Genomic DNA, 12500 nt, shown 5'->3' with positions numbered 1-12500 from the left:
AACACGTCTCACCACCCTTACCTTCCCAACAAGATGATCATAGTGCTGAAAAAAGAGGGTGGATAAATAGATGTGTACGGTGAGAGCGGGATGGACGGATCACTAGGTTTCCAGAAATAAACTGATGGGAGAGAAGGGCAGAAGATAGGAGGAGAGGACAGAGTGGAGGCAGTTATCTCTAAATGTAGTTGTAGTGCTGGAAAAGCCATGTTTGGAAAGTGTGTGCCACTATCTGCCATAAAGTGTCGTTGTTGTCTTCTATCCCCGCCTATCCACTATTGGCCTCCACTGACAAACACAACAGCAGACAGCCAATTCAATTAAATCTCTTTCTGATTGGAGGGAACAGATCTGATTACCTCTCATAGAAGACACACACATGCACGCCACTCACACACACTCAAAATACCGTTGTTTGTGCTCTAAGATTCCCCAGGGAAAGATATGAGAGTAAATGGCTTCGGTGATTGTGCCAGATAGACTGGATGTGTGCATAATATCCACACGAAGAAGATAATGTGTTTGCTAATCGCACACCAGAGACGAGCAAACACATATCCCCACACACACATACATGCACAAAGGCTAACAGCTGCACAGCTATAACCCTTAACCACTCTTTTCATGCAGTTGGCTGCCAGCTACAGTAGAAACACACCCACACACATCCTCAGCCAAATCCCATTGTGGGAGCGTCGTGATTTTTCAGTTGCGATGACTGTTGACTGTGAGTGGTGACAGCAGCGGAAGTTATTATTACTTGTAATCATAATTGGTGCCAAATCACGAAAGACAGATACGCCTAAGAAAAATGTTTTATTTAAATGTGATGATATTATTAACACACCTAACACCTTGGTTGGTTATTGGCTAATGGTTACACAAGCCAAAAAATCGTTATGACATCATAAAGTGGCCAAAATCTGATCAGCTCATTTTCAGACAGGTTTTTATATAAATGGGTCAGGAGAAAAAGTGAGAGAATCTTTTTTCCTGAAACCTTCAGAGTCTCTTTAAACAGAGGGGACACATGTTTATATACAAGACATGAAAAAGTGGATTTTGCATAATAGGTCCCTTTTAAAGCACTGTAGAAATAAAACTCCACTGTCTCAGGTTGTTAGGAGACACACCATACCCAGTTTTGACTAGAGCCCCTCTAGAGTGTTAAGCAAAAGCAGAGCATAAGTTCATTAAGCATGCTTTAACAGCTTTGGTGTAGTCTGTTACACTCGACAAAAAAGGCAGTGTTGTTGGAATCCTACGTTGTGATGTCTAAATGATTTGCTTGCACGGTGAAGAAAGTGAGAAATACGATTCAAAGATTCCCCCAGAGTAATGCGTCCGTGGTTCATCGTACTTCATTAGCAAGGTCGGCTCGGAGATGTAAAAGTTTTAAGTGGAGACAAAACTGTCTGCTGCTGTTAGGCTCAAATGTCAAACTGGCTCGCTGTTCTAATTTGACATGCACATAAAAGTCTTTGCACTGGCAGACTGTCAACTCAATGTTTTATTGATCATGGAGAATCTCAAAATGTGTTTCCTTCCAAACAACTCATGGCTATACTAATTAACAAACATCCACTCCAAGCATATACCGCAGCCTTATCTCTTTGCATAACTTCAAGGTTGCAATACACAGACAGACACACAAATTGCAATCTTGTAATAGGTGTCAGGCCGCTTCTGAAAAACTGCTACATTTAAAGTCTGACTATTTCAGCTTTCTACAAAATGCAGTGTTTCCCCTATATACAAATAGTGGCAGCGCAGCGCCGCTACTGAAATATGAGCGCCGCTGCTAGGGGGCCCCAGACAGGTACCCAAAACAAAAAAAACAAAAAAATCTCTTTACTTTTTTTCTTAAAATAATAATAAGTGGCGACCCTTTTTCATTTTTGATTGTTTGNGAGTGTGTGTGTGTGTGTGTGTGTGTGTGTGTGTGTGTGTGTGTGTGTGTGTTTATGTGACAAATCAAAAGAAACAGACAGGGGAGAGGGCAGAGAGGAGAAGCTGAAAAACCCTCAAGTCTAAATGCTGAAGGCAACCCATTCATCTTTCCTCTCATATGCTCTTCTGGGCTTCAATCCCAGTCCTAGTGAGTGTGTGTGTGTGTGTGTGTGTGTGTGTGTGTGTGTGTGTGTGTGTGTGTGTGTGTGTGTGTGTGTGTGTGTGTGTGTGTCTGCATCTCCCCACATATGGAGAGTAGTCTGAATGATGAACATGATCTCTATTGCAGCAGAACAATGGTGTTTCTAAATAGGACATGAGAGGCATTCAGCCATCCCTCACACACTGTGTATGGGGGGAACATACGCTTGTTTGCAGGGGCTGAGGAGCACCAAGTGCAATGAGGCATCTGCTGCAGGTGATAGTGAGTGTGTATGTGTGTGTGTGTGTGTGTGTGTGTGTGTGTGTGTGTGTGTGTGTGTGTGTGTGTGTGTGTGTGTGTGTGTGTGTGTGTGTGTGTGTGTGTGTGTGTGTGTGTGTGTGTGTGTGTGTGTGTGTGTGTGTGTGTGTGTTTCTGTGCATCCATTAAGTGCCGCTCCCAACGGTGTCCAGAGTTTTTGCTACATCAATCAGATGCTTATTCAGAGATTGCTAGGCGTCGCTCTGGCAGTCGGTCGCGCCCCCCCCCCCAGCAGATGGGTGATGGCTTCCAGCCCGGCCCCTGGCATCACCTCTGCTCCGAGACCACCCAGGCCTGCTCTCATACACCTGCTAGCTACCTGCCTCTGGAGCTTTACACACCTGGATGTGTTTGCTTCACACCAACCACAACATTCCTGCACCTGTTTGGTAGCAACCTCTACTGTACCGAGATACCCCCCCCCACCTGTTAATTAGCTATGAACAACAGCCGGGCTGCATTATGTTGTCCAACCCAAATCAATCATTATTAAAGAGGAAGAGCAGCCGATAATGGTATGAATTTGTATATGCGTGTTTTTTAACCAGCAATTAGGGTACAGGTTTAAAAAGTACTTATGTATAACCACACATCCCCTGGTAGACCACCACACTCACATAGACTGTAATACCCCTGATGTGCAAATATAATACTTTGTGCAATATAACCTAAGCCTCGTGCAATTCACGCTTTATATTTTATTTCAATGTATTTAGAATCGGCAAACAGTACCAGCTAGGTCTACTTTATGGTATACTTCTTTTCTTAACACAGTATACTGTAACTTTTTTTTACCACGGTGTACTTATCTGCTGTTTCTTTTTTTACTTATTGTGTTTTTTATTATTAATAACGTGTGCATACTCAAAAAATGGTGTTGTTGTAATATGTAAGTCTATCCTCTTTACTTTATCTGCACTAAACTTCTGCTGTTAAATAAAGTACAATTCCCTGTTGTGGGATAAATAAAGGAATTCTGATTCTGAAGTTTTTCTAATATACTCTCAATAATGTTTTCTTCAGACAAATTACGTCATCTCAAAGAAAGTAAAGTAGTAGACGATAAGGGATGCCTTTAACTTTGGGAAAACATATGAATTCATATCACCTCAAGAGCATCAATGCCTCAAAGTGTTCCAAGGACGTTCCTACCTTTCCTTCTGGAGTCCCGTCTGACGCTGCTGGGCCTGACCGCTGGCTGGAGCTCTGTCTCTGTTGACATCCTCAGGCTCCAACTGGCTAGACTCCGCTCCGCTTGGCTCCGCTGGGCTCCGAGGGTCCAGTTCACAGCGTCGGTGCCGGCTGTCGGTGTGTGGGCGCCGGGTGGGTGCGTGAAGGCGCCAGGTGTGTGTGGGCACACAGGCTCATGGGAGAGGGATGGGCTTTAGCCCTGACACAACATCCCACACACACCCACAGAGAGCTGCAGAGAGGGAGAGGGAGAGAGAGGTTTGCTTCAGTCGGGGGTGTTTACTCTTGGCAGGCGAAACCTTGCAGGAGTTCTCAGACGGCATGAGAATGAGCTTGTTTCTGATCGGGGCCTTGAGTGGATGTTGCCCGTGGTAACAAACAGTGAGACATGACCTACACTTCCTGCTTCCTTTCAATAATGTTTGGCTACAAGGACAATGCGTAAGGAACATTCCCACTTCCTTCTTCAATTATGCAATCATTGTTTAAACAGGTTTAAAAAGCTAATAGTGACATTTAATGACATTTAATCAAAAATCTACACCAAAGAGTTTTGAACAACGATCAATCCGTCAAATGAAATTCTGGATAATTACAATCTTGGTGTTGTAGGTAGCCATCATTTATGTTGCTGTACTCAGTAAGTTGAATGCTGTAAAGTAATGAGAACAATTTGGGGGAAAGAAACACAAGCAGTCAGACAATCTGACAGGTTGTAAACAAGCAAACAGTTTAGTCAAATATTTAAAAACAACCAAAAACCAAATGTTTCCGCAATTCAAATTGGACAGGATTTGTAAACTGCGATGGATGTACAGTAATTTGACCATTGACGTTTTTAATGTCTTAAATAATTGTTGCTAATAATGTACATCCATGCAAGTAGCACCATCCCATGTTGTTGGGGCCTCCAATGTTAATATTATCAAAAGCAAGATAACCAAAATGTATAAGCCATGGTGGAAGTGTAATTCTCCTTTAGCGCTGCTACCAAACTTGTTGCCCCTCCTGGGCCCGCTCCAGCGCCTGGTGGGCCCCTCTGGCCACAGATTTCTATTCCTTCTTTGCCCATCTGCCACTACTTTATTCTGAAGTGTTGACTGGCAGCGACTACGACAACGAAGGAGCCAAAAACACTCAGATTCACACTCTAACCCTGTTGTGTGAAAGCATGAAAACACACACATTAACATGCACACACAAATGCAGACAAGCTCCTTTCATACACAAACGCTGAAGTACAAAGACAGCAGGAGACAGCTGCACGGTGACGTGTATAATAACGAATCAGACTACCTTCTGAGCTGCTTTCCACCTCTCCTTGGACTATCAGTCTTGACCTCTCTCTCTCTCCCTCTCCATCTAACAGTGACTGAGTGCAGACTTGAAGAAAACGAAAAGATTGGTACTTCTTGGGAAAGGGGGAAATCTCCCTTTTTCTCTTCCTCCCCCTCTCCACGGTGTTTCTGTGTGAATAGGAGGCCCCTGTGAGCCTCAAGCGAGAACAGATAAATTGAGAGGCTTTTAATTTGCTGCAGACAGAACAGAACAGAGTCCATTTAATTCTGCCAGCAGAGGCCATGTCGGCAAAATGCTGACAATATTCTTTATCTGGTCCAAACACACTGGAAAAGTGTGAGTCACTCCAATTACAGGCATTATCAGCAGCACTGTTCCACCAAATGGATGGAGAGAGAGAGAGAGAGAGAGAGAGAGAGTGGGTATAAAGAGAGAGGGGTTAGAGGGAGGAGAAATGAACAGAGCGGGAAGAAAGTGAGGGGAGAGGGAACACAGAGAGGGTGAACAGATAATGAGCATGGGGTAAAAGGGGTGAGAAAAAAAGCCCAAGGAAGTAAAATCAGAAGAGAAAGGATGGAGTTTGAACGGCTTCAGCTCCGACCCTGAACACGTCCCCCTCTGTCCCTCTCTTTCTTTTTTGTTCTCTGAATTTGTCCTTCTAGCTGTGAAGTCTTTCAGGCAGCATCTGGAGCTAGTGTTTAATAAAGGCAGTTTGTTAATCCTCAACTTGGATCAGAAACCCCCCTACCCCAACTCCTTTTACACAATAATTACATTTTTTTTACTACAAAACACAAGATTTAAAGACATGTTCCGCTGGTTGTACTTTGAGTGTATGATTAAAAATAAAATCATGAAACACTTTTAAGATTAGTTTATATTCTGACTGTACAAATACACCTTTGAGAGCACCACCCCCTCACTAACTGAAGAAGTGCAACCATTGCAAGCCAAGCCAACCAGTCTGCTGGTGAAAATGAGCAAGAAACAAGACTTTGAGACTGAAAATGAAAAACCGTCTGCAGCATCCCTCTCCAGACTAAAGCTCCAGACATAAGGTTGTTTCTCCGGAAAGTCGGGGAATAGTTCTACATCTAAGCTACAGTCCCTGGAGGGCAGAACAAGCACATTTCCCCCCACAAAGCACATGTGTAGCTTCAACTGTACAAATGATCTGCCTCTTACACACACAGACAACATGAAAGAAAGAGCAGCGCAAATCAAAAGCCATCGTGAACACTGTAGTGGCGGTTTGACCTGGAATCAGCGCGCGAGCTAAAAGTAGCAGCAGAGAAGGATGTGAACACGGCTTAGTGTGTCTGGATTTAGACAGAAATCTGAAGCCATACCAGAGACTGGAGGAAAGGAGGCGAAGGGAGCAGGCGGTAAATTGGTCGTCCGTAAATGGGGCGCTGCCAACAGGCGCGAGTGGGTGATGTGAGCATCGGGCTGTGTGTGTGTGTGTGTGTGTGTGTGTGTGTGTGTGTGTGTGTGTGTGTGTGTGTGTGTGTGTGTGTGTGTGTGTGTGTGTGTGTGTGCGCGTGCGTGCGTGCGTGCGTGCGTGTGTGTCTGTGTGTGTGTGACTCAATAAACAGGATGCTGCCAATAGGAGCTTAATGCCCAGAAATCATCTGCAGCTACAATAAAGTCCGCCAGGCAAAAGGAAAGAAAAAAGAAAGAAAAAACGATGGTGGAGGGGGGGGTTTGCTGGCACTCTAGCCTCCCCTCTTTCTCCCACCTCCCACTCTCAGGGTAATTGTGTTCTGTCCATCAGGCTCAGAGTTAGATTAGCAGCTCCACTCATTCAGCTCCACTGCCATCTCAATAATAAATAATCATAGACCACTTCTACGCTACGCTCCTCACTACCTGTGCTATGTCCATCTTCCCCCCCCAACCCTCCTCTTGCTCCTTCTCCCAAAACCACCTTTGTATCCTGACACCAGCGCAGAGTCCTTATCAGCGACACATTTCTTCTCTGAGCTGCACTCGTTGATGAATAACCACGACTGCGGGTATGAAAGGTTATCCGTGTTACAGTCTGTCATGGTTCAGATGTCGGAATGGTAAATGAACAATCTCTCTCTAGACTACATTACCAGTCAGACACAGTGAAATGCTCCTAGTTTTAGGCACCATAATCATTTACTGCACTAGAAAACCAAAGAGAACATTTTTTATCAAGGCAAAAAAAAACAACAAAGGTGAACATCGACAGCCAAGAACATGAAATGTAGACTTACCAGTTTATGATATGTAGAATGTAAAATACAGTGTCCTCTTCGGTATTTTACCAACAGAAGTGAAGAAAGAAAGAGAACGTCAAACGGCGTCAAGGTTGAAAATCAACTAAAGAAGTCAGAGGACAAAAGGGAGTATGAGCTAAAGGACTGCTTTTGTGTGTGTAAGCAAGAGGAAAAGACAGAGAGAGTGAGAGAGGTAGGAAGATATGGGAACAAGAAAGTACCTGAGAAAATGAGCTGAGGGTTAAAGTTCAGTGTCACACCCAGATAGCTGCTGTAATCAATTCACTTTATACCTGGCCAGCAACAGATGAAGTGCAGTGTCATTCATCCCATGTCACACTTATGAACAGAGATCAAAGTTGTATTGATAGATGGTGACGGATACAACCGGAATACATTTTGGTATTTGAATCCTAAAATAAATGACCTGTCATTCTTCAAAAGATTAACAAACGAATTCCAAGGCAAAACCATTTTTTCTCAATGGGCAATAAAATGAAATAGGAGAGACAATCCCGGCTGAGAAGGCTGTGGCCAAATGTCCAAAATCCTACTGGTCTTTATTGAAACTATGGCCATGCACTGTGGGTTAAAGGTGAGCCATGTGTGCTCCCTGTTTATTGTAAGCCGATGAAGGCTGATGAAGAGTTGGCTGACTGGTTTTGATGGTCATCATAAAATCCTCAAGGTAAAGAAGAAATGGTGACATGATCTGGTTAAATGAGGTCGTGGCACTTGTTGCACATTGAACTTGCCATCTTATCTGCCAACATGTTCTTAATTGATCCATTTCTCAACATTGATTTCTCAGTAATGAATTAATGATTAACAACTGCACCTTTATCACCAACATAGAATTAATAGCATGAATGAAGTTACTCTTACATTGCATTAAAACTTCAAAGGATTCGTAAACCTGAACATAGAAAGCGATCGAAATATCTCGAGCCACATGTGCGAGTACAGATTGCAATTCACCCTTTGGTTGAGGGGAGAGAATGTCACTATTTGGCACAGAATCAAATGTCAGTGCATCTCCTGCTGAGAGGCTGCTGTCCAAAGGCATACCGTTACAGCTCACAACACTCCAGTACAGCCATAGCATGATTGTACGAGGCCGTTGGTGAAAAGGGCCTTCATGACATTGATCTAAACAGTCATTACACCCCCAACAGCACATTTGCAGCGCTTGATTTCAGAGAATTCCTCTTGAGATTGAGGAAAAAAAATAATATGTGGCTTTAACAGTAGTTACATCTGCACCACATACAAACAACGGCTCAAAATGTTTACAGCAGCTGTCAAGTGGATAAAGCAGCAGCCAGTGCAGAAGGCCTGCAGGCTCATAGGAACAGCAGTGCAGCTAGTTCAGCAGGCAGTCAGCCAGGCCACCAGCAAGCACACTGCAGGAGGAAAACATGGAAACACCGACTGTGAGCTTGCTCCAGGTACTCCACATGGCACCCTGCCTGTCTGCCGTGACTAGAAGGAACATTCAGAGGCCTCATCAGAAAGGTAAACACACAGACTTTCCCACCCACAATCTCCTGCCAGAAATAGGATACCCTGCAAGATGACAGATCCACATGCACGTGCAAATCGCAAATTAACAACAACAAAAATGCCATGCATAGTCTTCTTCACCTAACCTATTTACAGACACGGAGCTGTAGATATCAAAGCGCTGTGCTCTCTTTGGGGAATTCCTCCTTTCTCATGTTTTAAGGGGAAATAGATGAAAACGAATCTTATTCTTCCTGCGCCTGTGTGTGTGAGTGTGTGTCTGTGGGTGTGTGTCTCCTTGCCTTGTTAATGTGCTCAAATGTAAATTGGTAGTGCTCAACAATGTGTATAAGGATGTCTTTTTAATGCAGAGTGGAAGCGGTGGCTTTGCCGACAGAATGTGGATATGCCTTTATTAACAAACCCACACTGATTCCACCTTTCTGTCTCTCTCTGATCTATTTTCTTCCTCCTTCAAACACACTATTCTACTGAAGCAGTCTGCATCATTCTCATATTCCCCATTAACGCATTCAAAACTAATTTGCTGAACTCCAGAATTGCATTTAGAGTGCAATTTGATCATTCATGCTTTGGTTCAGTTCTACTGCAGCCTGTATTTCTATTAATATCTAGAGATGTATCAGTTCAGTTCAGATCAGATCTTCACACGTTATTCCTCATTACCAAATGTGGAATTGGTGCTGGAGCTCCTTCCACTTTAAGAATGATTTATTGATTTATGGTTCCTTGGAGTTGACAGAAACAGGTAAATGTCAGCAATATGGTAATGATCATGATTAACCAATTGCAGTACAAACACACACCAAAATAGTTTGTCTGGTCTAGTGTGTTTGGACACACCCCAGACTGTCTGTAGCATTCCAAGAATGTTAATGGAATGTTAAAATTAGGGCTGCTCAATTAATCGTATTTTAATCGCCATTACGATTATGGCTTGCAACGATTACGAAAACAACGTAACTGAAATAAAACGATTATTTATTATGACTTTTTTTTTTTTTTTATAAATACATTTTTTTTTTTTTTTGGTTTATCAGTTGAATTATAATTAACGTTCAGGGTAATCAACTGTTAAAAACATACTGTTCAAAAAAAAATTCTCCAATAAATGGATGTTTTCAAAGTCAATTAATAGCCGCGCGCCAAAGTCAATTAATAATCGCATTTAATAATCGCAATTACAATTATTGACCCAAATAATCGAGATTATTATTTTTGCAATAATCGAGCAGCCCTATGTCTTCACACTATTTTATAATGTGGCTTGTTATAACCAGTATGTCCCCAGCAGCTGTAAAAGCATGGGTAACCCTTTGGTCTAGAAAACCATCTTTACTGATCTGTAGTCTACTGTGGTTGTTGCCTGTTAAAAATGCCGACTCAACATGATTTAGATCCCCCAAGGCCCCTCTGGACCCCCATCAGCAGAGCCTAAAGTGAGTGATGGATACGCTACATCTGTGGAGTGGAAGAGAGGAGAGGAGATTCTGGTGCATAAAAATAGAGCCAGAGTCTGCCGGAGCAGGAGACTGAGAGTTAATTAGGGATGCAATCATCAATTATTCAAAACACTTAATCATGGTGTCGCACAATGCTGTTGCACAAACACACACATGCACAGTAACACACACACAAAGATATGTACCACAGGCTTTTCCAACTGTGCCTCTGATGGCAGACACACAGAGAAAGATAGATGGATGAAGAGGAAATAAAGAAAAGGACTACTGTTGCTTCTGCCTCATTTTCTACTGACACAAATTATGACTCTCAGTGTCACACAAACACAAATATACATAAAGACAGTACACAGTAAGGCTGCTCAATTCATCGTATTTTTTTATTTTGACCTGCAACGATTATGAAAACAACATAATCGAAATAAAAAGATTATTATTATTTATTTTTGTATTGGTTTTTCAGTTGAATTATACTTAAAGTTCAGGGTAATCAACTGTTAAAAACATACTGTTCAAATTTTTTTTTTCAATAAATGGATGTTTTCAAAGTAAATGGATAATCGTTTTTAATAATCGTGATATCAATTATTGACCCAAATAATCGAGATTATGATTTTTGCCATAATTGAGCAGCCCTACAGTTCACAGATACCCTTTTGCAAACACATTCAAACATGGACATTTAAATCCTTCCTTCATCTATACCCACTGCAGTTTCACAGGGGACTTCAAGCCACTGTGCACAGGGTGAAAGGAGAAGAACAAATTGGACAGGTTGCCAGTCTGTCAATAGGATACCAAAATGTTAAAATAACCATTCACACTTATTGGCAATTTGGAGTTATCTCATTCCCCTAACCTTGCTTTTGGATCGTTCAATGAAACTGGAGCACCCAAAACAAAATGTTGACCCTCCCTCACCCTTAGTAGCAGCAAGAGATATATTTAAGTCCATTGATATTATTTGTATTCAACATGCCGGAGGCTGTAGTGGTAAATAAAGATGTAGATTTAGGAGTTAGTATTTCTGTGAGTTGACTTACAACAAGTTATCTAGCGACATCAATCTATTCTATATTTTGGCTTTTTTGACTGAGATAGTACAGCAAATACAGAAAAGGAAGAGCAAGGAGACACCATGAAGCAAATAGCAGCGGATTAGTTGTAAGCTAGGCTGCTAAGGTTAGGACTGAGCCTGCGTATATGGGGCACTCGCTCTACAAGGTGAGCTACCAGGGCACCTCTTTACTGACATTTTAAGTGGATAGGGTATCAGCCACAATGTGACTGATCCACATATTATACAGTGCCTTTGTCAATGTCATTGTAAAGATTCTGTTAGTCCCTCATCTGCTACATTCATTCCATCATGGCAGACCAGATTCCTCTTTCATTGCCACAGCAGTCTGGCCTCTTTAAACCTTATATGAAGATGACTGAAAATGAGATGACTGGTATTAGACTTGTAATCACAAAAGGTATCAGGAGATATATTGGTCCATCTCTTTACCATTCAAAGACTCCACACAACCACAGAGCTCACCAATAAAGCATTTAACATACATTCATTTCCAATACAACTGTTGGGAAAATACTGAATACTCTTTCTATATCAGAGTAGCACATGATAACAAAGGCCCAACTGTAGCTGTTTACATGACAGGATGTAGGATTACCTAGAAGAGCGTCAGGAGTCAGGACACTGTTTTAGGCATATGATGGCTGTTGGGGAAATATTTTCCAAGGCCCATAACTTTTTACCCAGTTTATCAGTTCAAACTGTCCTGACTGAGCACACGCACCTGTAACCTTGGCTGCTGTGCTCTCAGTGTTTTGTCTCCCTGTTCCTGCCTGTTGGTGTCAGCTGATAGAGGTGTTATGATTCTATCTTGTTATGCAGCATGTTGATTATTCTCTCTGAACTAGCTAAATACATGGGTCTGGGGTAGAGTTCTTTAGAATTGACGTGGCAACTCTACCGTGAAGTCAGAACCTCTGGCTCTTGGACTTGTGATGTGAATTCCCCGGCTGAAGCTCCAATAATAAACCATCAGTGTTTGACATCAAAGCTCCTGTGCTTCCTGTGTCTCTTTCCTGAGTCGGTGACTCCCACTGCATTGCTACACAGAAGTTTCCCTTACAATAGCTACAATAGGGCTGCTCGATTATGGCAAAAATCATAATGTCGATTATTTGGGTCAATAATTGATATCACGATTATTAAAAACGATTATCCATTTACTTTGAAAACATCAATTTATTGGAGAAATCTTTTTTGAACAGTATGTTTTTAACAGCAATAACCAAAAATAATTAATAATAAAAAATAATCGTTTTATTTCAATTACGTTGTTTTCGTAATCGTTG

The 12500-nt window shown here is 42.1% G+C and overlaps 1 protein-coding gene across 3 annotated transcripts in view; it reads right to left on the bottom strand.

The window, feature by feature from the left end:
* Positions 1-6416, bottom strand: part of dab1a (DAB adaptor protein 1a) — a 39547-nt gene extending 33131 nt beyond the window's left edge. Inside the window, exons 1-2 of one of the 3 annotated variants that reach the window (XM_010787460.1) lie at positions 6250-6416; positions 3563-3833 (exon numbers count right to left, since the gene is read on the bottom strand). In XM_010787460.1, the coding sequence (XP_010785762.1) occupies positions 3563-3632 (70 nt within the window). In that variant the 5' untranslated portion in view covers positions 3633-3833; positions 6250-6416. Of the gene's footprint in view, positions 1-3562; positions 3834-4897; positions 4922-6249 lie in introns of those variants that run through there. The other 2 variants (XM_010787459.1, XM_010787461.1) reach the window with 2 other exon arrangements.
* Between the last annotated feature and the right edge of the window lie 6084 nt (positions 6417-12500).

The sequence above is a fragment of the Notothenia coriiceps genome, unplaced genomic scaffold (genome assembly GCF_000735185.1).
Source record: "Notothenia coriiceps isolate Sejong01 unplaced genomic scaffold, NC01 NC01_scaffold00030448, whole genome shotgun sequence".
NCBI lineage: Eukaryota > Metazoa > Chordata > Actinopteri > Perciformes > Nototheniidae > Notothenia > Notothenia coriiceps.
Note: the sequence above shows the minus strand (reverse complement) of the source record. Positions and strands in the feature narration are given on the sequence as shown.